At 43.5% G+C, this 27,649-nt stretch overlaps 1 protein-coding gene across 2 annotated transcripts in view; it reads right to left on the reverse strand.

The window, feature by feature from the left end:
• The window catches only part of KRCC1 (lysine rich coiled-coil 1), a 42,241-nt gene extending 19,801 nt beyond the window's left edge, over positions 1-22,440 (reverse strand). For both annotated transcript variants that reach the window (XR_012904439.1, XM_075930960.1), the window contains exons 1-2: positions 22,248-22,440; positions 1,792-1,898 (exon numbers count right to left, since the gene is read on the reverse strand). Coding sequence is in view for 1 of the 2 variants with exons in the window: in XM_075930960.1 (XP_075787075.1) it covers positions 1,792-1,898; positions 22,248-22,392 (252 nt within the window). In the remaining variant the exon portion in view is untranslated. The remainder of the gene's footprint in view (positions 1-1,791; positions 1,899-22,247) is intronic.
• Between the last annotated feature and the right edge of the window lie 5,209 nt (positions 22,441-27,649).

Genomic DNA, 27,649 nt, shown 5'->3' on the forward strand with positions numbered 1-27,649 from the left:
CTGGATGCAGCAGAGTTTTTCTGGGACACCTCTCGGTATCCTGGAAATCCCCCACAGTGTAGATGTACCCTCATGAGAGGTCAGATATCAGAGACTGCAGTTTGTTTTCTCTTTTTTCTTCATGCTCTCTTGTGGTAAAAGAGCTTGGAGACACCAAGGGAAGCTGAAGCTCTTGTTCCTGGGTCTAAGAAGAAGGCTTTTTATTTTAAACTTGATGGTGACAGCCTATCTCGAAAGACCAGGGAATCAGTGACACCGGGGAGCTTTTAAGCAGAAGCCTATACAGGCAAGGTAGATTTAAAGTCTCTTGCAGGCCCCCACCTTCTGTACTTAAGAGAGGGGAATAGCCTTGACATGGACAAAGACTGTTGGTATAATATTTATTAATAAATAATGCTAATACGTAGCACTTTTATAGGGACTCCCATTCAAGGATCTAAACGCAGATAGTTACCAGTTAATCCTCACCTTAGTGCATTAAAGCATCTCTTCCATCTCTCTATAAAATATGGGGCTCCTGAAGCCTAGACAGTCTTAGAAACAAACATAGGATCACAGAGAATGTCTATTGCACAATGAAGACTAGGACCCAGCTCTCCTACTTCCCAGCCTTGTGGCTTATCCACAAGGCCATTTTGCCTCACAATAAGAAGGATCCTATTCATTTTTAATTCTCAGGTGCCGTCCCACACCACACTCTGTCCTGGTAAGTTCCATGATACAGTAGTCACCTGTTGGCCAAAATGGCATTTGCTTGCTCTGAGCTGATACTATCCAAATAGATGTCACGGCTTCAGAGGAACAATCCCCAGGCTGCCACCAAAGAGAACAAGATCCCGCTATGCAGAAGTTCGATGTTGGCTGAAACATCGATTAAGAGAACACTCTCAGGATGTGAAGTTGCCTTTTCCCTTGCAATGGTGAAGTCATTAGGGACTCCTGAGGATACTGTCTCCATCCTCAGCTGAGGCAGATTCAACAAAGGATTGCAAAATCCAGAGCAATGGTGGGTTCTTAGCTGACATTAACTATCTGGGTTCAAAGAGCAGTGAAGATGCAGCAACTCAGGGTAGAGCTGCAGTTCAACCCCAAGCTCCCCAATAAAAGCTTTAAGCTGAGTTGCTAATCTAAGACAAAAGCTGAATTGCCATGTCTTCATTGTTATTTGAACCCGAGTTAAGAACACACTTTTTTTTTTTTTTTTTTTTTTAAAGTGAAGACATATCCCCAAATTGAGAAACTCATGCTGAAGCTTGATTCTGATGCGGTGCTGAGTAACTTGGACTCCAACTGAAATGAACAGGAGTAAAGGACAAATCCAAGTCCTAAGTTTCTTGTAAATAACAATAAGGAACTGTCAAAGAAGTTGACATTCTGAACATCTTTAACTTGTGAAGAGGATGTATTGCTTTGGCTGAAACTGGAGGAAATAAGAGTGCTTGGAAACCTCTACACATACAAGGGATCTTGTGTAAAGGTGAAGTACACTGTATGACCTATACAATATTCACCCAAAGTATTTATTAGTTCCAAGATAAATAGTCTTTGGCATGATTTGTAGTTCACTGTATATTTTGTGATCTATGCAGAGCGTGCATACAACCCTTCAGCTGCAGTAACTGATCCAGATAGTCACAGCATTCAACTCTGGTCACCATTCAATCATGATGGTAGGTCTTGGATAACACACTACAAAATCTGTAAGTGACCCTTAGGCAATACAATCAGCATTGAAAAAAAAAATACAGGTTGTATTATACAGGAAAATACTGAGATATCCTTGGGGCCTACCTCATAGTGTGAAATTCTTTGTGACTCAAACTGCAGCACAGCTCCACACACTTTACAGAAAGTGTCTGTGAAAAGGTCTTTTCTTGTTGCCTCGTCCAAGGTAACACCTAAAATCAAAGGTTAAAGAGAAAAGCATTCAGTAGCTAGGCCAAGATTTCCATTCCTTTACTTAAGAAAAATTCCAGCTGCTGTTGATGATCACATAATTACATCTAATGAGAGATGATAAAACAAAGAGCCATTTATTGAACTGTGATATATTAAAGCAAAAGAAAAAAAATCCACCACACAGAGCTTGGTTGTTTTCAAAGGACTATTGGAAAGCTGCCTAAACCAACTCATCCACAAATCTGCTGGTCTAGGGGACCTTCAAAGTACTAGTTACAGAAAACCGTTAGTGTACCTGGCTCTTATAAAAACAAAGAGACAGAAAAGACTCTGCCCTGAGGTATTTTGAGTCCAACTGTTTCCAATCCATCTGACCTGGAAAGGAAAGGAATGAGAAGAGGCACTTAAATAGCACTCAAGTAATACGCAAGTCCTGTTCTAGCCCTCTGTGTGGGAAGTGTTAGCAAAAGAAGCACATTTTAAAGGAGAGCCATCAAGGAAGATGAAGTTGCTAGATATATGAAGAGAGGAAGGCAGTGAGGCCTTGTCAAAGTAGGAAAGTTGCACTAGTTTATCTTTGTTTTTTTAACCGATTTTGTTAAATTGGAACAAATACGTAAATATTATTTTCAGTTTAAGAGTGGTTAGTTCTCATTTAGTTTAACCCTGCTCCTAGTTGATTTAGGCTGGTCTACACTTGAAAGTAAATCTGGATTGAGTTGGGGTGTGAATTTAAAGCACAGTAGCTGTTCCATGTGTGGACACACTTGTCTCAGAACAAGAGTATTTTACACCAGTTTAGCTTAATCCAAGGTTGACTGTGCTTTAAAAATTCAAACTTTAGCTAAATCTGAATTATCAAGTACAGATAAGTTCTTGAACTAAACAACAAAAAATCCATTCTGAAAATGAAGTAAGACTGTCATAACAGCAGGGTACATTGGTTTCACTAAATGGGCTTAAATTCACATCTCAGTTTCAAGATTCTTGTGTCAACAAGCTCTTACACGGCAGCAAGGAAGAAGATATAACAATAGGGTTGTCAGGTGTCTGGTATTCACCTGGACAGTCCAGTATTTTCGGCTCCTGTCTGGTAAAAAAAATTCAGAGAATATTGGACACCTGAGATGTCCTGTATTTTCTGAATTTTTCCCTGGCCAGGAGGTGAAAATGCCGGGCACCTGGCAACCTACAAACATTCAGCATCTGACCTCCCCCTCAAGCCCCTCCCTGGCCCCCAACACCCTTGCTTACCTGGTTCCCCAAGGATTCCGGCACAAAATGACTGCTGACCAAAAGACCTAGGGGAAGCAATGCTTCCCCTGGGTCTTAGTGCTCAACTGCACCGCTGTTCCTATCCCTGCACTCACTGTTAAAGGGGACATGCTGTTTTGTTTTATTTTATTTTGGCTTAAGTCCTTGGAGTCCTTTTTCTTGTTTTTCTTTTGCTCAACAACTTTGGCCTCTCCCCCCCTCCTTCAACAAAATATTTTCCCTTTTGGGGGGGGGGGGTTGTTCAGTATTTTTGTTTCAACCATCTGCAACCCTATATAACAAGTGCAGTTAAGAGGGTAGCTTGGGAAGAGGAGAGGAGGAAATAGAGAAGACACTGCGGGGCAGTGCCAGGAACTGACTGGCAGGGCCCTGAAGATCCCAGTAAGGAGACTGAAGAAAACAAGAGGAGCAAGCTTTAATGTCTCCACTAAGGGGTGCTCTCAAAGAGAGGAAATGTCCCTTGGGGATTTGAGCCATCAGTGAATCTGCAGCTGCCATTCATCAACAGGAAAGGAACATCCAGGGGAGCATGAGAAAGGAATGCAATATTTGAGGCAGTATATCCAGGAGCACTGGGGATTTAAAAGACCAGGTGGGTAGCCAGATATCCTCTATGGCCACAAATAATAGGAGAGGTGTTTGGTCTAGGACAGTGTTTCTGAAAGTGTTCCACAAAACCACTTTGAGAAACACATTAACTAGCCACCCCAGTTTGTTTATTTACTGGCGCTGTGGCCACGGAGCCTCACGGCTCCCACTGGCTCTGTTTCGCTCCTTGTGGCCATGGGGAGCCACGGGAAGCAGTGTGGGCCGGGCCACCGCTTCCTGCTGCTCTACTTGGCTGCAAAGAGTGCAACGGACCCAATGGCAGCAGCATGGGGTGGCAGGCAGATGGTTTGCATGGGGAGCTGGTTTGCATGGAGCACATGGACCAGCTCCACCTGACACCCAGCACTGCTGCCTCTGATAGAGAGGCAGTAGTGTGAGGTGACAGGGGACTGCCTGGGAGTGGAGCTGGGAGCTCAGAGCTCACTGGCTGCTGGCCCTGCCCCTGGAGACTATCGAATAGTTGTGTAACCGCTAAGACTTCATGCAGTTACGCAACTAATCAATTACACAATATGTAATGTCCTTAGTCAAAATACCCCTTTTTAAAATGATTGTTTTTAGACATATTCAAATATTTGTAGTAATCAAGTATTCATCTACAACCTATGACTGAACTGACACAGTTGCAGTCTCCTCATTGAAAAGGGACATCATTCGGGACTCTTGCAGAATGGAAACCTGAAGCATGTGACTATAAAACCCACTTTCCATGTTACTTTAATATCAGTTCAACAATCCCAAAGAAGAGCTTCTACAACAAAGTCTCAATGCACTCACTCAAGTTGAGGCTTTGCAGATGCACAAGTCTGTATTATTTTATCTATGCACATGAACAGCCCTGCCTTGCACACACCCATTGGTTGATCTATAACTGCAATTTCATGGGCACAGACCTTTAGTACAGACCTTTAAAAAGGTGAGTCTCTTGGGTTGGGTTTCCACAAAGGCTATATGTCAAATGTTGCTCTTCAGCAAGATGCACGCCACCAGCTGTTGACTCAAAATACTATTTCCAAAGAAAAACTTTATTTTCAAAACACTTTTCATGGGTTATACTGGCCAGATGCTTAATTCTAATCATGCTCTTTCTTTTTCTAGCACCATCCATCCAATAAGCGTAAAGCACTTGGAGATTCATGATGTATTTAGTTTCATCCCTGTCAAATGGAGAGTTACATGACTCGCTGCAGGCCACACAAGAAGTCCAACGAAGAGCTGGGAAGAGAGCCAAGATTTTATGATTCTCAGCTCTGCACTTTAGCACAAGCCTACCTTAAACCTAAAAAAGTTATGAACTTTCAACAAAACTTGATCAGTTTGCTTTAAGGCTCTTTATTCTACATAATTAGCAAAAGCACTGAACTATAAAGGGAATATCTACACTAGGGAAATAAATATGAAGCAGAACAAACTGGAATGTAACTGAATATGTGAGATATTACCACAGGCAATGGCTACTTTATCTCCCCTTGAGAAAATATTTGCAATCTTTTTGCTTTGAACAGAGAAACTTGGACGATCTTCACTTGCTGCACCGCAGATCAATCTTCTAGTGTTCAACTTAGTGGTCTAGTAAGGACCCATTAAATTGAATGCTGAAGGCACCCTTGTTAGCGCCAGCACTCCTACTCCTTGCCACAAGAAAGGGAAGCCAATGGAAGCATTCACTCCTGTTGATTTCCCACTGTGGAGACAGCGCCAAGCTCAGTTTAAGGTACGTCAACTCCAGCTATGTTATTTACATAGCTGGAGTTATGTATCTTAAGCTGACCTTCTTGGGCTACCACAGAGCTGGTCTTAGACACAACACATGGGTGTAGAACACAATGGAAGGGGCATGAAGACAACTGTGACAGTTACAGGAATACAAGGTTGCATAAGGTAACGGTGGGTCTACATTTAAAAAAAAGGCTCCTGGCCAATTAAATTAAATGCTTACTGTCATTATTTTATATATCAAAAAGAATATAGCAGTGTCAAAAGATCTAAAAGTCACACACAGGAAGAAAAAAATCCAAGTGTTGATTCAATTATGTATAATGTTAGATATTTGTGCATTTCAGCAGAACCGTTGAAACTAATCAAATGCTATAAATTTAAATCCCCAAGTCCCACAAATAAGTTATTAGAAGGGGTTGGAGTCCTAAAGCAGAAAGAAAAGATGAATCTAGAGATGGATTCAGAAGAGGCAAAGAGGTGAGAAAATGAGAGTAGAAATATTTACTATTACTGAAAGTCTGCTCTGTATTTCCTCATTATTGCTGAATAATCCAGAGGCAGGTACATTAATAAAACTCTTTAAAAAGGGGCCTAGCAGAGAAACAGAACCATAGGAAAATGGAAGGAACAGAACAGCTGTCTTTCAACTGTGAGCACTTGGCAATGGACTCCAAAGATTTGGCTAACTGCACATTGCTAACCTTCCTCCGAAGTTTGTAGATGTTATATCATATGCTGTTACAGCTCAGTTCCCCAGTTTGACACTTCAAGTGTAGATATGGGGGCTGGTTAGCAGAATAAACTCTGTAAGAACCTGACTCACTCCCCAGAGACAAACTTGTCCAGTCTCAGTTTTCCTGAGACTCATAAAATTGGTTGCTGCCACCACACAACAGAGTTAAAAAAATACAAAATAAACCCTTTTCCAGGGAAATCCCTTCCCTAAGGCAAAGCTCTCCCCACTGTCCCAACCTCCATTTTGCTTGGAGCTGGGAAAACAAACAGAGGGAATGTGCAAAGAATGATGGGATTCTGCTCCTCCAGGTAACTCAGGGAGGTAGGCTTAAGGACACAACAATCAACCAATATCGGTTAATCACAACAAGACGGAAAACACTTTTATCATCAAAACAGAACTACTGTTGTAAGCATAGTAAATGACTAGGTGTTAAAAGCCATGGAGTGAATTAGACTCTGGGGAAATCCCTGGGTTGTAATCCTCAATTACAAAAGAGAAAAACAATTAACCAGCTCAGAGATGATTTCCAAACCCACAACCAAGGAAAATAATAAAACCTGACAGACTATCTAAACTTTTCCCTACTTACACATTTCCAGGAGTCCATTCCTAGGAGAGCTAACTCCCTTGTTACTTGGGGGAAAAACTGCTCTGATCTCAAACAAAAGAAAGAAAAAAAATCCCCTCACTGAAATTCCAATCTGCATTTCATTGGCTGAATGCCCGAAGCCCCCTCCTTCAGGTGCATTTCCAGAATTGCTTACCCCTTTCCTCACTCTTCAGATAAGTCAGACTCTCCTTAGCAGCTCCTATGCAGGACATAGGTCTATAATTAGTTGTTCTACTTGCCACCAAGAATGTGCAATTGTGATGAGAGAAGATGTGGATTAGATGACAGTGAATGAGAGTGTTCATGTTCCCAACACCTATTCAAATGTGACAACACCTATTCAAATGTGACTGTGCTCCATGCTATGAAAGAATATGACAACTCCCAAAGGACAATTTAAGCACACTGACACCCTGTAGTACATGCCATCCTGAACTTCAGCTCTACTTGACTGAGCACTGACTTAGGCATCATGCCCTGCATGCAATTTATGAACAATAATATTTATGAGCACACACATTGCTGTGCTTCTAATGTAGATATAACTACATGGATGGCCTATTCACCCAAAATATTTACTGCCTTTTTACATCCTTGTTACTGAAGTTTACTAGATATCAATGTGTTGAATCGGGTCTCAAAGGCTATGTCTACACAGCAACATTATTTCAAAATAATTAGTGTTATTTTGAAATGACAGTTCATGTTTACACAGCGGGCAGTTATAATGTCGAAATACTGTCAAGCTGGAGGACTTCTTTCTCCGACTCCTGTAACCCTCATTTTATGATGAGTGAGGGAAGTTGGAGAAAGAGCGCTTTATTTCAAAATAAGTGCTGCGTAGATGGCACCAACACTCAAAATAAAGCTATTTCAAAATAAGCTACACAACTGATGTAGCTCAATCCGCGTAACTTATTTCAAGTTTGGCCAAAACACCAACAATGACAACACCTTTCCCTGCATAACTGGCTGGATAACTGTTCTCAAAGAAAAACTTAAAAAACAACAAATAGTTAAGTTTCACAATGGGAAGTGATTGTCTAGGAAGGAGTACTGCTGAATGCGATTGGGGATCATAGTGGACTACAAGTTAAACATGAGTCAACAGTGTGACACTGTTGCAAAAAAAGCAAACATGATTCTGGGATGCATTAACAGGAGTGTTGTGAACAAGACACGAGAAGTCATTCTTTCATTCTACTCTGTGCTGATTAGGCCTCTGTTGGAGTACTGTGTCCAGTTCTGGGCACCACATTTCAAGAAAGTTGTGGAGAAATTGGAGAAGGTCCAGAAAAGAGCAACAAAAATGATTAAAGGTCTAGAGAACATGACCTATGAGGGAAGACTGAAAGAACTAGGTTTGTTTAGTTTGGAAAAGAGAAGACCGAGAGGGGACATGATAGCAATTTAAGTAACTAAAAGGGTGTTAAAAGGAAGAGGGAGAAAATTATTCTCCTTAGCCTTTGAAGATAGGACAAGAAGCAATGGGCTTAAATTACAGCAAAGGAGGTTTAGGTTGGACATTAGGATAAACTTCCTAATTGTCAGGGTGGTTAAACACTGGAATAGATTGCCTAAGGAAGTTGTGGAATCTCCATCACTGGAGATATTTAAGAGGTTAGACAGACACCTGACTGGGATGATCTAGATGGTGCTTGGTCCTGCCATGAGTGCAGAGGACTGGACTTGATGATCTTTCAAGATCCCTTCCAGTTCTATGATTCTATGCCCAGTTATGAGAAAAGACGTGAACTGATACTGTAATAACAGTGGATATGGACATGTAAAAGCTAGTTGCAAGGAAGAGCGCTTAAAGGCTGATAAATAACAACGGCACTGAGATGACTCCAGAGAAACACAGTGCTGCCATGGCTCAATTCATATATATCCCAGACTCAGAATTCTGGCATGCAAGTCAGTTATTACATTTTTCAGGGTAACTCTACATTAATAAGGAGAACCCATTGGACCAAACCAATGGGTTTATGCTTAAGGCAAAACGTGCAATTAAACGAGTTTAGCTGGACCTTATTGTAGTCAGCTGTAAAGTATGCTACTGTGAAATAAGGATGTTAATGGTTAATCAGCAGGCCTCACCCTTAATACCTGGGGCTTACTGATTATGGTTAACCAGTGGGGGCTGCAGCAGCCCTGCAGTGCCTGCCACAGGAAGGAGGTACTCAAGCGCAGCCAGATGAGCTGCTGACCACAGTGGGCACGGCCCTGGTGTGCTGCAAGCAAGGGTGCTATAGCCCAGCGAGAGCGGCCTCCAGGTAGCTGTTTCAGTCCCGTTCAATCAGTTGCACCTAATGTTTAATCAATTAGCTAATTAAAATGGGATTTTACATGTATTACTCCTTGGAAAATAGTGTAGATGAACACTTATTTCAGAATAACATCAGTTATTCCAAACTAACGCTGCTGTGTAGACATACCCTTAAGAGACTAACAAAAATATATATAGTATCATAAGCTTTCATGGGCAAAACCCACTTCTGCAGATGAGCTGGAAACAAACAGGAACCCAGAATTTATAACAGAAAAGAGTAGGGAAAGGGGAAAAAAAATACCTGTCATTATAGTGCTGGTGCTAATGACGCTAATTGAACGGGCTGAAAGTGTCCCATACTTAGCTTTTGATGTGAATGAGGTGTTGCATTGAAGGCTGACTTTCTAATGAGACATCCAGTTAATGACTTTGTTCAAGCTCAAGAAAACTGTTAAAATTGCATATGAAGGCCAATTCTGCACTCTGCTCTCTGTAAAAATCTCTTCAGTTGAGGATTATTCAGAAGCCTGTGTAAAAGGAGTTCATGATCCAGATTTACTTTGGTCTCAATACCAAGAGTTTACACTGTAAGTGGCACTGTATTAGCATTCTCAGCAGAGAGAAGCCTTTATTTCGAAATGTCATCGAGATGGCGGACTTTTTATTCCAACTCCTGTAAGCTGCATTTTACAAGGAGTAAGGGAAAACGAAGAGTGTTATTCCTTCGACTTCCTGCTTTGTAGATAGCACTAAAAGCCAAATCAAGCTATTTCAATTTTAGCTACGCAATTGACATAGCTGAAGTTGCATGGCTTAATCTGACTTGAGCCCTGCTGTGCAGATGTACCCTAAGGTGCCATAGGACTACTTTTTGAAGAGATTTTTGTCCATTCTGACCACATTTTGAATGGTCATCTGGAGATGAAGTGCTCCAGATCCCATTACCAAACACGCCACGCAAATTACTACCAGGACTACTAACTGTATTAAAAATTGATTACTAAATGTGTGTATAAATATCAGTGTGTGTTAGTGGATAGTGTAACTCTGAGTGTGCTAATGCTCTAAAGAGAACTGCACATTAGTGACAACAGGATAAAAGTAAGACATTTCACATCAGTGTGTGATGTACTTTAAAATATGCAAAATATATGCAAAAGAGGACATACTAGGGTAAATTAAACTGGAACTACGGGTATTTAAAGAGGAAAAACAATCATCTTATGGTTAAAACACAGGACTTTCATCAGGACAGCTTGGTTCTAGTCTTAGCTCCACCATAGGCTTGTTACCTTGGGTAAGTTACATTTCCCTTTAACAAAGACGTTCAAATGCAACCAATTTTCTAACTATCTAAATTCATACTATATTTAGGGACCTCACTTTAAGCATAAAAATTTGTTTCCTCATCTGTACTATGAGAACAAATAGTTACCAACCTCATGAGGGCGAGATTAAGATAAGTCTTTCAATTGAGTATGAATTCTTACAGATCTTCAACCAGATGACTGTGATAAGCGGAAAGAATTATCCTAGTTTTTGGAGTAAATGTAACTCAAATACCTTGCAGTATAGTATTGAGTCCAAATTTTAACGATCTCTCAAATTAAAGTAATTGTCTTAAAAACAAGTGCATATGTGCTTTGAAGATCAGAAGCGCTCTGGTAAACGCCTCCGAATTAAAATATTCATACAATACCAATGTATGCACACTAGCACTACTTGACTATTCAAGATTGACAATACTTAAGTGAAAGAGCTGAAAGCTGTTTCTTCCAGCCTAATTACTCAGGAGATGAAACACAGCTGGTTTAGAGACTTACACAGAAAGAGGTCTATTTGACATCCCTGATGGACACCTGAGAAGATGGACACTTCTCCATTAGGAAATGGACCAAAACCACACATTGCAGACAGATCAGAGAGTAGCCACATGACTCCTTTGATACTTTATGCTTTTAAAAAACAGTATTTTCTTTTAAAGATTACGGGTTTTTTTTTTAAATGTACTGGATATACTATTGGCAATGAAGTGTCTCATGTATAGTGACCACACTAGCAGCTTTCCTGGAGTGGGCATGAAATACACAGATTGTAGCCATCCCCATGTTTAATATGAAGCTGTGGACTGTGGAGACTACATGTCCCATCATGCAATGATCCAGTTTGATAGGAGCAGAGGCCACTTGATTCATCAAGGAGTAGTGTATGCTGGAACATTTAACTCAGTGTGCTCCCTCTCTAAAACAGGGACGTATGTCCAGCTTTGGTCAGATGCTTAGAAAGATTAAGCATCTCTTACATTTCAGACTCAATTAAAATAGTTTGAATTTTCATTAGCAAACAGATATTCCAAGTACAAAAGGTACAAAGTCAATATAGTTTTTACTCAATGCACAGTTAGAAATCATTGATAATGGCAGGTGAAGGGAACATTAAGCAAATTTGCAAGAGTGGAATTTGCAAAATGAGCAACGAGGAAAAACCACATACACTCTTCCTCTTAATATCACTTCCCATTAACTCATCTTAAGAGAAAGTCATTTTTTTTGTATTTGTTGAACAAAATTCCACCCCCTAATTCAGTGCTCTTCTGCTTTCTGGTGTAAAACTTCTCTACACTACCTTGGGTTCCCCGTTATGATCTACTACTGTTCCCCTTTATGCTCTCACCTTCTGGGTATGTCTAGACTACAGGATTTTGTCGACAGAGACTTTGTCAACAGATACTGTTGACAAAGCCTCTGTCGACAAAGAGCGTCTAGACTACAGCCAGTTCTGTCGGCAAAGCAAGCCGCTTTGACAGTCTAGACGCTCTTTTTTGAAAAAGCACAGTGTGGATGCAATAGCACCTTCTGTTGACAGAACTCTGTCAACAAAAGGCGTTATTCCTCGTACAATGAGGTTTACCACCGTTGACAAAACTGCCGTGTTCTGTCGACAGAACTCGGTGGTAGTGTAGACGCAGGTATAGTTTTGTTGACAAAAGTCCACTCTTGTCAACAAAACCCTGTAGTCTAGACACACCCTCTGAGCCCAACTCAGAGAGAGAAGTCTAATAATCTGAAGCCAAGAGTCAGATGCAAAATATTCAGATCCTAAATTTGCTCTGAGCCAAATCTCATGCTTTCATAAGTCATCCTCATTGCTTCAATTTCTTCATCAGTAAGACAGGAATAATATTCCAGAGATGCTGAAAATATATTAATGATGGTAATGATCGCTTTTAGAAACTTTTTAAAGATTCCTTTTACCACAAAAAACAGACTTCCTGAACTCTTTAGCTTTGCTTACATCAATGATTGTTCTCTGATCCTTATAAAAGGTAACTGCACATTCATGTTCCAAATGAGCTTGGATTTATTGCTATGTTGTCCTTATGCTTTGCTGTATTAAAGGCCCAAAATAAATGTAATTTGTATGGAAAAATTCTGAGCCTTATTCTTTATTAAAAGACAGTCACTATGAAAGTCTTAAAATAAATATGAGGAGATGAATGGTTATTTAATCTTAATAGCCCATTTCTACAGCATGCAACTATCCATTATTTCCCACTTGAACCCATTATCCTTTGCTAGGGCAGCATAATTATTAACCACAACTGAGTGGGGTATCACAAACAAATTCAGATGAACTCTTAAAAGGGTGAATACAAACCATGAAGTGGAGACCCCCAATTTTACTTGAATAGATACATGCTCATATAAATCAAAAAACAACAAATGGTTTGGTAGCACTTTATAGACTAATGAAACATATAGATGGTATCGTGGGCACAGCCCACTTCTGGGCTGTGCCCACGAAAGCTCATAATACCATCTATATGTTTTGTTAGTCTATAAAGTGCTACCAGCCCATTTGCTGTTTTTTTAAATTTATCCTGTATAGACTAAACTCGGCTACCCCCTGCACCTTCATATAAACCAGTCATTCTTGGGAGCAGTGGCTCTTCTACATGCCAAAAGCTATCAATGAGGTACACTAGTTAATGGCAGATGCTCAGCAAGCAGAACAAACAACACTTTCTGGGGAACCTGCATAAGAAGTGTATTAATTTTTCAAAATGACCAGTCGGAGAAAAAGGACATTTTCTATCCAATTGTAACAACAGAAAAGTACTTGTCCCAAATATCAGCAGCACTCCATAATCAACATATTATTGCTTAATTTTTTACTTTTCCACTTCCTGAAAATAATATTAAGTTTTAAAATAATGTCGCTGTCCTTTTCCACTCAGCAAACATATATCCTGTTAGGACTCATTGACAAACAACCATTTAATTTACTTCCTTATTCTATTTATATTTATGTTCTTGAACTGCACCCAGTAGATTCAACATGGGCAGTGCAGGAGCCCTTTGTTTGCAAATTGATTGAAAGCTAAAATTGGCAATATAAAGCAGCTCTGGTGTAGATCCTAAGGGATCTACAGCAGTAGCCATTTGATAGCATTTAGAAAGGCTGCACAAGATACTAAAGATTAATATAAAGACAGCTGATATTGAGATGTCACAGGATCATAAGGAAGAACTCCAATTATTGCCCAAATGGAGCCTTCACTGAGGGTGGGAATGCAACATCCAAAAGAGGAGGATTTCATTCTAATGTACCCAATAGACTTAGCATTTATATACTGCTTTTCATCTACAGAACTTCCAATGCTTTTCGATTTTGCATTATCATCACCCCCTGTCATATAGGGAGTAAGAAGCAAGGAGATGTTAAGACCCATGTTTTCATGAGCAGATTAAATGTATGTGCCTCCATTTTTCCAAATTCGGATATTTTAGAAAAAATGGAAACTGGAGGTACTTACTTACCATCTTCTAAAATCAGGACCTTCCTTAAGGGAAGCTTAAGATGGGGAGCACATGGACTTTTGAAAATGTGAGCCTAGTTGAACAACATATTGCTGGACAAGTGAGTCTGCAGCAGAGTTAAGAGACAAGGATTCAGTTACTGACACACTGTTCTCTGTTACCTCACTGTAGGAGCATGTTTTGCTGCATTTGTTTGAGCCTTATAACAACTTGTTTGTTCCTCCTTTGGAGTGGTGGTTTGGTACAGCCATTAAAGTAATGACAGATGCAGATGCTCAAAAAAGTACTTCATGGAATATTAATGTACTAATTTCTTTTTGCTACGTGCAAAAAGTTCTAGTGAAGTACAAGGACTTTCAGGTTAAGGGCCTAAAATCTGGTTTATACTGATAAATGAAGTTATGGGGGGGGGGAGAACTGTTAGAACTGGAACTGACCAAGCCAGATCATAACATGGTTTGATCATGACTGCACAACCTAGACAAAACACTGTTATAGCTCATGACTGAAGTGACCAAGTCTTAGGTCCACCTTGATATACAGAGCAGTAAAAAGATATCACACTTAACACAAGGAGGACAGGCTTTTAGCAAGACTTGTCCTAGACAAGAGCAAGCCTCTACTCCCCCATTGCCCTCTATGACACAAAAAGTTAAATATTAGAATTTAAAGAAAATTAAGATGAAAGCCCAATTAGGGATGTAAAAGGTTAATCAGTTACCCAAAGAGCTGTCCTGTCCATAGAATAGTTCAGGGCAACCACCCCAGGGTCCAAGCTTTGAGGTACCCTGCAGTGGCCACTCCCAATCATCCTATGGACAGGACAGTCCCCCATATCAAGGTTAGACTGTGGGGCCCAGGCTGGCCTCGGGGATTACCTGAGGGGCCTTGCATGGGGTGGTAGCAGATGTAGGGTGGAGGGCATACACCATGGCAGAAAGCAGAACACACCAGCCCTGACCCCAGCCTGCTCTGTGGGCTCAGGAGAACAAAGCAGAGCAGAGCAGCCTGGGCTCTCTGCTGCCACGGTGAAGCGGAGGCACTCAGCTGGGAGATGGGCAGCAGAGCAGAGCAGGCTGTAGGGTCACTTGGCTTCCTGTGGCTCCTGCCACTGCAATGAGTATAGGGGGCCCCCAAACACCAGCAGTCACCCAGCACCATGTCTCCCAGTAATACCCTGGAGGGAGCTTTGGGGAAGGGGTGCAATCAGGATGGAACATGGTAGAAAGGGGATGGGAAGAGACAGGGCACAGCAGAGTGCTGGGAGGTGCAGTTGCTCAGGGTCCTGTGGTCCTGCTAGATCTGGCCCTAGTCACCTGGTAATTATTAGGCTTACTCGAATGCTTACGAGGTAACAGACCCCAGTGAACGGCCAGCTGCACCAGGCCAGAGCAGCCATGGCTGCGTTAGGCCAGCCCACTGGACCCATGTCAGCTGTGTCAGGGCAGTGGGATGGGCTGCATCCACATCAGGCAAGTGGGGTCCTGGTCATGCAGTGGGCAGGAATAACTCCTGTCACAGCTGCACCTGAGTGGTCCAGGCTGGAAGGTGGGATCCTGGCCAGAGCAGCCCCATTCCAATCCTGCCTGAAGCAGCCACAGAAGCTGTGGGACCATAGGCTAGCAGGACCCTAGCCCTGGTGAAGAGTGTCTAACAGTTCACCAGTTAAATGGTATAATTTTAATCATTTAACTGGTGAACTGTTTTAAGAGGCATTTACATCCCTAAGACCAAGATATCAGTCATTGTCATCCTCCCAACATAAAGTCATCTACTCTTACCTATGAAGTGATTCTCTGCCTGACTCTTCAGTGTCCCCCTCTCTTCCTCAGTTTTACCATTTCAGTCTATGTTCTTTTGTTTTCATTTTTCTGCCTCTTGTGTGTATCCAGTTGCAAGTTACAGTAAATGCTGCTCATTATATTCTAATCAAACCAACGGCATCTCTCTCGGTGCATTAAAGCTGTACTAAATTGAAACTAACAAGATTTTTCTTAAGTTGGTACAGCAGTGAAGTTTCTAGGTCTTGGCACCATTAAATAGTGGTGCATCATTTTCAGAATGTGGATTCCAGCAATCGTGTACTTGTAGCATTGGTAACAGCTCATTTGATGCTCTTTACATGTTTTAGTGGGAGATGAGATGAACTGTTCAGAGGAAAAAACATTAAAATACTGACATGTCACATAGGCCTGCTCTACACTACAATGGAAGATACTTATGTAGCTGGCATCGACCTACCTTAAATCAAGTTTCCACGCCATTCACACAGCAGGTGGTCAACGGGAGCAAATGCTCCCTTTGGCTTCCCTTACTCCTCACAAAAGGAGGAATATCAGACTAAGGATGTTAAGAAGCAGGTAACTAATTGTGTAGTGAATACAATACAAATTGTATCGGCTACACGATTAGTTGATAAGGGAACGTGCTCTGTCTTGGCTTGTGCCGGTCCAGGAGCTACCCCCACTGAGGTTCTGCAGTTTAAACTTAGAAAAAGCCAGGCAGGCAGCCCAGCTCCTACATTTAAATTGCAGAGATGCAGTGGCGGTAGGTCCCAGACCAGCGTGAGGCTGCCCCTTACCCCCTCCCCCACCTCTGATGGAGGCAGCAGCATGGGGGGGGGGGGGAGAAGAGGAGGGGCAGGCGGCACCATGGAGACTGTGCTGGGGGAGCCAACCTTTAAGACAGCTTCATCAGAGGTGCAGGGGGGAAGAGAGTGAGTAGTCGACTCGACCGGTCAGAGCTTCCCTCAGTGTTCGATGTATGGCTCCATACCTGATCTGCTAAATTGAATGCCAGAAGAACGACCTCTGGAGTGTCAATCTCCTGCATAATGTAGACATGCCCATAGTGTCTCTTTATACAGGGGTTATGGGTGTGATACCAGAAGAGATAAGATTTTGAGCTCATAATGTTTTGTTCAATTAGCAACAAATCAAAATGAGCTTGAAACTTAAACATGACATGAAAGACGCCAAGCTTAGACTGCGGCAAGGCCAGATACCAGAAAAGGCCCCCGATGCTAAAAACTGGATGTTAAATATATATGAAGAATCTTTTCCCAAACCAGAGAGTGTCATCATAAGTGATATTCATAGTTGAGTAAGTTTACTTTGACATGGCTATTAATGCTCTCACTTTGTTAGCTCACGTCTAAATACAACTAGCAGCCCTCACTATTTATGCTGACAACTAGTGTAACTATATTAAGTACATAACTTATTTTTACCTATAACTGCTAACAGATTTTATTAGAGAATATACTGTTTGCAAAATTAACATTTTAAAAGGGACATTAGTGAACTGAGGGCCCTTAAAAACTCTACTTCGTACTTCATATGAATGAAGCCTCTTTCACTACAAGTAAGCTCTAGCATTTTTAAAATGCTTCTTACAGTAGCTGCTGCAAAGCTATTCCCAATGGGAAATACCTTCAATATGTAATCAGTTTCACTGAGAGAGTTTTGGTGCTAATGAGTTCATAAAATGCCTAGTTTTAATCATGTGGGGTAACCTCCCCCCCCAAAAAAAGAAAAAACACTTAAAAACATGAGAACACAAAACTTTGTACCGTTTTCCTCAAACTTACTCATCTGAAGTAAATGCTCATCTTCGAGAATTTGTTTAAAAATTCTTCATATCTGTTTACCAGCCATACTTAAGTAGTTTTGTTACTCATAAGGAATCATTTTATCAATAGTAGATCTATTATTATGGGTGTTAAAATGCATTAAGTAAATGCATCTTCAGCGGTTACATGGGGGAGAGGGAGGAGAGAGCAAGTGGCTCCTTCCTGCTCTCCCTCCAGACTGCTGCATCGGATACACGTTGTACAGTTACACTTTCACCAGAGTCGTAAACTCCTCCAAGGCCCCAACTCCCAGCCCTGAGCTCCTTTCCACATCCAAACTCCTGCTGCTGTTGGGGTAAAAGGGGCACAGTGGCTTAAAACTGCTCAGGGAGCCCTAGACTAGCTACAATCACCACTGCAGAAGTCAGGGAATTCCTGGCAAACCATGGATCCCAAATTAAGTTTCAGGAATCTTTCATAAGTCTGATGTATAAAATTTGGTTCATATTTATTGTTGACATTTAAAGAAAATTCCAGAAGATGCAGGGCAGTGATATGCACTGCTTGAAGAACTCTCCATACCTCACAGGTAGTCTCCCTTCTGTAATTTTTAGGAATTCTGGGTCAACCACTTTGGATCTAATTATATATCATACCTGTTCTTCAGTGCTATCCTTTCACGAACAGCATCTTCTCACATGCAGCAAAACATGTGCAAGGCACTCTCCCATTCACAGCTTGCTCATTATTAATTTCTTCCTTAGGTTTTAAATGTTATTTGATTTTAGACATTGAAAGGGTGAAAATATTTTATTTCATAGATGTAAGTGCACTGCCACATCCCTGCCATTTTCTTCATCTTAGTAAGATTTTTATCTCCCTCAAGAGTGGTAAGTATGTATAAGAAAACTGTCTACCAAGGAGGCAAATGTACAGAGTGCCTCAATCAGTATGTAGAGCTCATTACAAGACAGACTATGCAGAATCAAAAAGTATATAAATATAGAACGAGTCTTGAACTGTGAGAATTTGAATGAGTGAGATTTTAAATGTCTCACTGAAACACACAACAAAATCCAACCTCACAATGGAAAGACTTCAAACTCTAGCTTAAAATACATCAGAGTCCTCTTTAGCCCAATGAATAAGACTTGGCAGGCCTGATGGTATATATTTACAGACACACTAGCTGCACTACAGGTTTGCTATGCTCCAGAGTCAAAAAGCAGGCTTGATGCCAAGACTTGCTCAAATGGGAGGGTGGGAGACTGGGTAAAGGAATGGATTTCAAGGTAGTATTTGAATTTTTCACCTGTAACGGAGGGTTTTGCTGTGCATGTTTCACTGAGATTTAAAATCTCACGCATTATTTTCTGAAATCTCCCTCATTTAAATTCTCGCAGCTCAAGAGGCCTAGTAACAAATACTTGTTAGACTTAGTTTCTGCCTCCCCACAGGATGGTTTGAAGGTCACCACTCCTCCTGCCCCTGCTTTAAAACTGCACCATAGCTCTACCCAGTGGTTATAGTGTACATGAACATTCAGAAAACTCCTGTGGCCACTCCTTACCTCCCCCTCTCACATCTACTCCAGCCAGCCTCTCTCCCCCTCCCATCCCCATACCTTCCTTCTAACATTCCCCATCAGTCTATCCCCTTTCTCCACAACCAGCACTCCCTCCCACCCCCGCCACACAGCCTTTTGCTCCCCACAACACTCCCTACCAACCCTCCCCTTTTCTACCCCAGCCTAGCCAGCCTCTCTCCACCTCAAAAACTAACAGCAATTTTAATTTAAATAAATCAGAAACAGGATGCCTGACAAATAACCAGTGGGGCCACGGGACAACTGGATGATCAAGGTGTTAAAGGAAGACATGGCTATTGTAGAGAAGCCAAACAAATTATCTGCATTAGTTTTCACTGCCGAGGATGCAAGAAGAGATTCCCATACCTGAGCCATTCCATTGAGGCGACAAAATATGATGCTGTCCCAGATTGAGATGTCAATAGAATAGGTTTTAGAACAAATTAGTAAATTAAATAGTAATAAGTCACCAGGATCAGATGGAATTCACTCAAGAGTTCTGAAAACTCAAAAAATTAAATTGCAGAACCATTAACTGTGGTGTGTAACATAGATACAATGGTTGTTTTAAACAGTTAACTGGTAGCTAGCTGACAGGATGCCAATTATAAAATAGACTCCATTGTGATCTTGACAATTACAGGCCAGTAAGCCTAATTTCAGTACAAAGCAAACTGGTTGAAACTACAGTAAAGAACAGAATGATCAGACACACAGATAAACATGTGTTAGGAGAGAGTCAATACAGCTTTTATAAAGGGAAATCATGCTTCTCTAATCTGCTAGAATTCTCTGAGGGTCTTAAACAAGTGGATGAAGGTGAACCAGTGGATATGGTATACTTGGACATTCAGAAAACTTTTGACAAGGTCATCCATGTGATTCTTAAGCAAATGCAGTAATCATTGGGTAAGAGGGCAAGTCCTCATGGATCAGTAACAGGTGAAAAGATAAGAAACAGAGTAGGAATAGCTATTTTTCCACAGTGGAAAGAGTAAACAGTGTGGTCTCCCAAGTACCTATATTGGGATGAGTGCTGTTGAACATACTTATTAAGGATCTGGGTAAAAGGGTCAACAGTGCGGTCACAAACTGTACACAATACAAAATTATTCAAGGAGTCCAAAACAAACTAAAGTTACAAAAGGACCTCATGAAACTGGGTGTCCAGACAACAAAATGGCAGATGAAATTCAGTGCTGAAGAATTAAAAATAACGCACATTGGAAAACATAATCCCACCTATCCATACAAAATGATGGGATCTAAATTAGCTGTTGCCACACACAAGAGAAATTGTGGAGTTACCGAAGCTAGTCCTGTGAAAACCTCTACTGGATGTGCAATGGCAGTCAAAAGAGCTAACAATGTCAGGAACCGTTAGGAAAGTGATAATAAGACAGAAAATATCATACTGCCACTATATAAATGCACAGTATGCTCACACATTGAATACTGCTTGCAGTTGTCATCCCACCTCAAAAAAGTTACTTGAATTGGAAGAAGCACGGAGAAGGCAACAAAAAGAGTGAGGGATATGGAACAGTTTCTATATGAGAGGTTAAAAAGACTGGGACTGTTCAGCTTAGAAGAGAGACAACTAAAGGGAGGATATGTTAGAGACCTATAAAATCATGACTGGTGTTAAGAAAGCAAAGAGAAAAGTGTTGTTTACCTTTTCACATAATACAAGAACCAGAGGTCACCAAATGACATTAAAAGGCAGCCTTCATACAACACACAGCCAATCTGTGGCATTCATTGCTGCAGCACACTGTGAAGGCGAGAACCGTAACTGGGCTCAGAAAAGATTTAGATAAGTTGTTGGAGGATAGGTCCATCAATGGGTTTCAGCTAAAATGGTCAGGGACACAGCCCCATGTGTTGGGTGTGCTTAAGTCTGTATTCCAAAAGCTGGACCTGGACAATAGAGGAAGGACTACTGTAATTGCCCTGCTCCGTCCTCTCCTCCCCTGAAGCATCTGGCACTGTCCACTGTCCCAAGACCAAGGCACAGCAAGACAGACAAATGGTATGAACTGGTTGACTGGTCTTATGTTCAACACTCCCTTCCCCCAGCCTCCCCTTGAACATCTCTCTCTCTTTCCCCTCCCCTCTGCCAGTCCTTTCCCTATCCCAACATCCCCACCATTTTATTCTGTGTATGTATGTATGTGTGAGAGAGTGTATTACAGCAGCACCCAGAAGGGAAGGGTCAGACTTCCTGCTCCAGTACAGACTCCCCCCACCCACCCTATCTCCTCAGTGCCCCCACCCTTCTGTGTAGAGCCCATTCCTCAACAGTCTCCATCATGCTCTTCTCCCACACATGTAGCACCATCCCACAGTGTAGGCCTTTCCTGTTCCTCTCCCAGTCCCTGTAGCTCCTATCTGCTCTATATGGTCCACTCCCCTGCACGTGGCTTTGATCTCTTTCCTCCTTACTCTCCCCCCAGTGCAGCCATGCCCCCTTCTCCTGCCCCCATTCCATCACCTCCCCTCGTGCAGGCCCCCATTTCCCATGTACCCCCCACTGTCTCCTCCCCACGTGAAGACCCCATTTTCCATGAGCCCCCCCACTCTGTCCCCTCCCTGCGTGCAACCCCCCCATTTCCCATGCACCCACACTCCATCCCCTCTCTGTGTGCAACCCATTTCCCATGTGCTCCCCACTCCGTCCCCTCCCCACATTCAACCCCCCCATTTCCCATGCACCCCCCCACTCCGTCCCCTCCCCACATTCAACCCCCCCATTTCCCATGCACCCCCCCACTCCGTCCCCTCCCCACATTCAACCCCCCCATTTCCCATGCACCCCCCCACTCCGTCCCCTCCCCACATTCAACCCCCCCATTTCCCATGCACCCCCCCACTCCGTCCCCTCCCCACATTCAACCCCCCATTTCCCGTGCGCCCCCCCGCGTGCACTCCCCCACATTCGACCCATTACTCGTGCGCCCCCCAGCCCGTCCCCTCCCCGCGTGCGACCCCCTCGCCCCCAGCGCAGCCCCTGCCCTTCCCCACGCAGGGGCCTATCCCGCTCAGGCCCGGCTCCCCGCCCTGCCTAGTGCGGCTGCCCGCCAGGCCGCGGCCCTTGCCTGTGGCGAGCGGGGGGCGGGCGGGCTCCGGCCGGCCCCTCACTCACCTTCTCTCTGGGCAGTGGGCACGGGGCGCGCGGCCCTGTCCCCACCCCCCGCCTCCCCCCCCGCCGGGGCCGCCGCCATGGGGCCGCCGGTGGGGCGGGCGCTCCCCGCTAGCTGCGCAGTGATGGCGGCGCCCCGCCCGGCCATCTTACAGCGAGCGAGCGCGCCTGCGCAGAGACCGGCCGGCAGCCTGCCCGGCCCCTTCACCAGCCAGCCCCGCCCGCGCCCTGCCCCTTAAGGAGGCCTGGCCGCCTTGCCCGGCGCCGAGCCCCTTTAAGACAGAGTGGGCCCCCTTAATTAGCACTCTACCCCCTTTAAGAGACCGTCAGCCCCCTTAACCAGAGCCCAGTCCCTTTTAAGAGATCTGGCTTCCCATAACTAGAGCCGAGCCCCATTTAAGAGATCCTGGGCCCCCCCGTAACCGGGGCTCAGCCCCCTTTAAGAGCGCCTAAGCCCCCTGAATCAGCATCCAACCCACTTTTAAGAGACCCTGAGCCTTCTTAACCAATGCTTAGCCCCCTTTAAAGGATGTTGGGCCCCCCAACCAGAGCCCAGTCCCCTTTAAGAGATCTTGGGGCCCCCTTAACAGACGTTCAGCCTCTTTTAAGAGATCTTGATTCCCATAACAAGCGCCAATCCCCATTTAAGAGATCAGCCCCCCCCTTAATTAGCACCCACACCCTTTAAGAGACCCTGAACCCCCTTAACCAGCCCCCAGCCCCTCCGTGTTCCATTCCTGGACCCCCTTAACCAAGGACTCTTTCCAGGACTCTTGCTGGAAAGCGCAGCATGTGAAGACGAGGTCTCTACTAGGATAATCGTTTACACAGTTAACCGATAAGCCAGAGCTTTCTGGTTCCTGTGAACGGTTACCCGCAGGCTGATGCCCCCGTGCTGGGGGGTTGGCTGCCACCCGGTGCTGCTGGCTCTGTGTCAGGAGCAGGGAGGCTGCAGCATGAGGCAGCAGCGGTGGGGAACCAGCTGCTACCCTGCACTACAGGGGCAGGAAGAGACAGGGTGGGGCAGGCTGGGGTCAGGTCGCTCACTGCTGCCAATGCCAGGCCTCCTGCAAACCCCCAAACCGCCCTAGGCCTTGTGTCTCCCTGAAGTGTGCCCCCCTCCAAACTTCACACAATGCACAGTCAACTTGTGGAACTTTTTGCCAGGGAATGTTGTGAAGACCAAAACTGGAACAGGGTTCAACAAAGAACCAGTTAAGTTCATGAAGGATAGGTTCATCAAGGGCTATCAGTCAGGAAGGGCAGGAATGTACTAAGCTTACAGCTGCAGTCCAGCTGGGGCCACTGTGCTAAGAGAATCCATCTCTCCCTGAAGCCTGGCTGGGAGTTGGGACACCCCAAACTCCTCACCTCCCCCCCCCCCAGCCATCACCCATGAAAGGCTGGCGGATCTAATGAGGGGATTCTCCTGCCCTTACAATGGCCAATGGCATCTTCTCCTGGGGATGGAACCTTTGTAACTAAACAGTCTTGCTAAAGCACTGCTTCTGAACTTCTCAGGGACAAGCTGTACCCATCCTGTCTGCAGATGTGAATATATCTCCAATCCCAATGGCACCTGCTCTGACTCTCTTTCCTCTGCAGGCTTGTTGCTGTCTGAATGGCAATGGGATGGGAATGACTGTCTATAGCCTACAGGTGAAAGGCCACAGGTCTTTCACACTTCTAAGCCTATCCAGCTGCTTACCTCCTCATCTATCAGCTGTTCAGCTTCTCCCAGAATGCAGCTGATAGGACCAGTCCAGCATGGGCATCCGGTAGTGTAGGCAAAAGTTATTGTATCCCTTTTTAAGGTTAAAGTTATTGTGTCCCTTTTTAAGACAAAGCTACTGATATCTTTGGATCTAAAAGCAAGCCTGAAAGTATCTGTAAATGCAAATAACCTAGATAGCAGCATAAAGGAGCTGACGATAATAAATATACCAAGTCAACAAACTACCTGAAATTTTAAAAAAAGTTCAGATTGTGATCCTCCAAAAAGGAAGGTTAAAAAAAAGTTAAACCTAAAAGTGAGAGGTTAACCCTAAGTAGAAAAAAATGTGTGTGTACGCACAGTGCTAAAACCTGAAAACGGATACAAAAGGAGGTCTGCTTATATGCATGATACTCCCACCTATTAATTCACACAAATTCCCAGGCTATAATTAAACTGAAGTCTTTGCAAAGATTTCAAGATGACATTGAACACACTGGCCTCAAAGTTAAATTGTCTAAATAAAAGGGCAAGGTATAACAAAATACTTAAACACCCACTTGTAAGAGATTTGATGCTAATGTTACTGTTTAACATTGGGCTAAATTTAAGGTTCATGAGTAACTCTGTAATGCTGTCTAATGCACATGATTTTCTTCTGAAAAAAAGAAAAACCTTTAAGAATGTCGTAACGGTAATTGGAAACACACCTTATGATAAAAAAAACCAAAATCACTATCATAGTAATACTTTTCAGTTATTACCTGTGAATAAACTTGAAGCTTAGCACAGCAGAGAAACTATTTCAAACCTGGTCTGTATAAGAGGGAAACTGAGGTACACCACCTTATGAATTTGCTGATTGAGCAACGGGATAATTCACACTAAACCCTAAAAGGGCAGAAGTCATTAGCATCTGGCCTGCCCACAGAATAAAAACATAGGTAAATATGGGGTTAGTTGTGGGCAAACAGAGGAATCAACAAGGATATTGTAAAAGAAAGGAGTATTTAAGCTATGATGTGCTACCCCCAAAGAGATGGAAGAATGTTCTTTTTTTTTATCTTTCAGAAAATCAGGAAGAGCTGGTACCAGCTTAACACCCTAAAATACCATGGATCTATCTTTGTGATGAACATTATGTTTGTGTTTGTCTTGTGGCATTTGTCTTATTGCTAGCATTGTTGTGTATTGTGTTAAAAACAATACTGCATTAGGCAGAAAAGGTTTAATAAGCATTAAGCATTTTAACTGTATTTACAGCAGTGTTTCTGAAAGTGTTCCGTGGAATCACTTTGAGAAACACATTAACTGGCTGCCCTGGTTTGTTTATTTACTGGTGCAGCGGCCACAGAGCCACAGGAAGTGGTGGCCTGGCCCACGCCACTTCCCGCAGCTCCTCTTGGCTACAAAGGACGAAGTGGAGCCAATGGGAGCCGCAAGGTTTCTTGGCTGTGGCGCCAGTAAATAAACAAACCAGGGCGGCCAGTTAATGTGTTTCTCAAAGTGATTCCACAGAACACTTTCAGAAACACTGCTGTAAATACAGTTAAAATGCTTAATGCTTATTAAACCTTTTCTGCTTAATGCAGTATTGTTTTTAACACAATACACAACAATGCTAGCAATAAGACAAACACCACAAGACAAACAAAAACATAATGTTAATCACTAAGATAGATCCGGGGAGGCCAGTTAATGTGTTTTGCAAAGTGATTCTGCGGAACACTTGCAGAAACACAGATTTACAGAAACCAGTGTCTCAGAAGGGCAAAGGCCAAGAAATTGCAATCTTGAAATGTCCTTAACACCTTTTAAGGATAAATGATTGAGGCATGACACTGCAATACCCATAGATTCGAAAGGGAATTTGCTTGTATAAGAAGGGAAGCTTTTGCCAGTAATACTCTGGGTTCAGTACTGCAAAGCCAAACCTCAGAGGAGTCTCAGAGGAACCCCGATTCCTCATTCAGTCAACTTTGCCTGGCCAGAAAGACGAACTTGAGCCACTATTGGTAACTATGCGCCATCTGCAGGACCTGTATATGTGTGTGAGCATATACTAACTGTTTTTCTACTGTATTCTCAATAATTGCAACGCATTGCATTTTCCCCTGAAAAAGATACCGTATGCCAGTGTTTCCCAATTGGTGCTCCACGGAACCTTGGGGTTCCGTGAAATGAAAGTAAGGGTTCCGTGAGGAGCTGGCACTCCCCTACCCCCTCTTAAAGAGACAGCTTTTTTGCGTCAGGACCTGGGTTGGTTTTTTTTGTTTGCTTGACGAAAAGTGGCAGCAGGTCTTTTTCATTTCTCAACAAATAGCGTAGGGGGCCTTTTTTTAGGCAACCCTAGGGGTTCCATGACCAAATAGAATTGGGAAACACTGCCATATGCTAATTATAACAGTAGCCTAGGTGGGGGAAGGACATGGCCCCTCCCACACTCTACTCTCAGAACACGTGTTGTAGGTGTTCTGGGGGCGGAGGATTGCTGCCCCCAGCACCCATCCTCCTAGTACTCTGGGCTGTGCTGTGCGACACACCCTTCTCCCTCCTCTGGTGCCCTGGGGCTAGGGAAGCTGGGGTGAGCATGCACCCACCCACTCACCTCTCCTTCCCGTGGTTGGGGGGGCATGTGCGCAGCGCACTGCTCTGCCTCTCCATGGGGGTGCCAGAAAGGGGCAGGGCCTCAGCAGAAGGGATGAGGCTGGAGGTGGGGCTGGGGCTTCTTGGAACTAGTTGCTTGCAGCCTGGGGCTTTTGGAGCTGACAGACTAAACGTCTATTTCCCTCCCCTTGGGGATGTCTTTTGTAACTGGGTCTGGTGGCTGCAGCATATGGGTTTGTTCCAAGGGGAAGTCAAACTGCAGCATGACAAGGAAAATGTGACCTCACCACAATAGTTTTTGGGAGGGGCGGAGGTTCTGCTCCCTGACTTGTGATGGCACTTGGTAAACCCCGTCCCCATTCAGGGAACCCAACAAGGATCTGGGCAGGCAGTAGCTGGGTGTGTCCTGCCCACTCACCAACCCAGGGAAGCCCCTCTCAGACATTCATGGGTCCACACATGCCCTCCCTACGCCCCCTCTCCCACAGGCAACAGTCATCCCTGCCAGAATGGAATTCAGAAGGCTTTCCAAGATCTCGTGCAGAATCAAAAAAGGAAGGGAGAGCAGCCATGGGTCATCTGTAATAACATGATAGGACCCTCTCAAATGCATCGTCACAGCTTCCCAACCTCCCTCCGCCATGAGACAAGTATGAAAAGATTGTTTTACCTGACAGAGAGAAAGACACAAAGTCTGAGAAAAGTGAAGGGTTTTGTCTTAGGTCACACGGCCAGTCAGGGGGCAAGGATAGGAACAGGATACAAGAGTCTGGACTTTCAAACTAGCCATCAACCTGCAGCTTCACATAGCAAATGGTCAGAATAAAGAGATTCCAAATGAGCAACAGACCAACAACAGTTCATAATGATTATTCAGCAAATCTATTAGAAGAACCAGAACATTAGAGAGCATCGGGAACTGCTCAGAGACAATCAATGAGAGAAGAACAAATCACCAATCAAAGGATTCGTTCTGGCTTTATTGCTGGGCCTGAAAAGAAAACAACATCTAAAGACTCCTCCCTGTCATTAGACCCTCAGATCAGCCACTGAGATTTTGAGGGATGGGAGGTTGAAGGTTCCC

This window comes from Pelodiscus sinensis, chromosome 5 (assembly GCF_049634645.1).
Source record: "Pelodiscus sinensis isolate JC-2024 chromosome 5, ASM4963464v1, whole genome shotgun sequence".
Classification (NCBI taxonomy): domain Eukaryota; kingdom Metazoa; phylum Chordata; order Testudines; family Trionychidae; genus Pelodiscus; species Pelodiscus sinensis.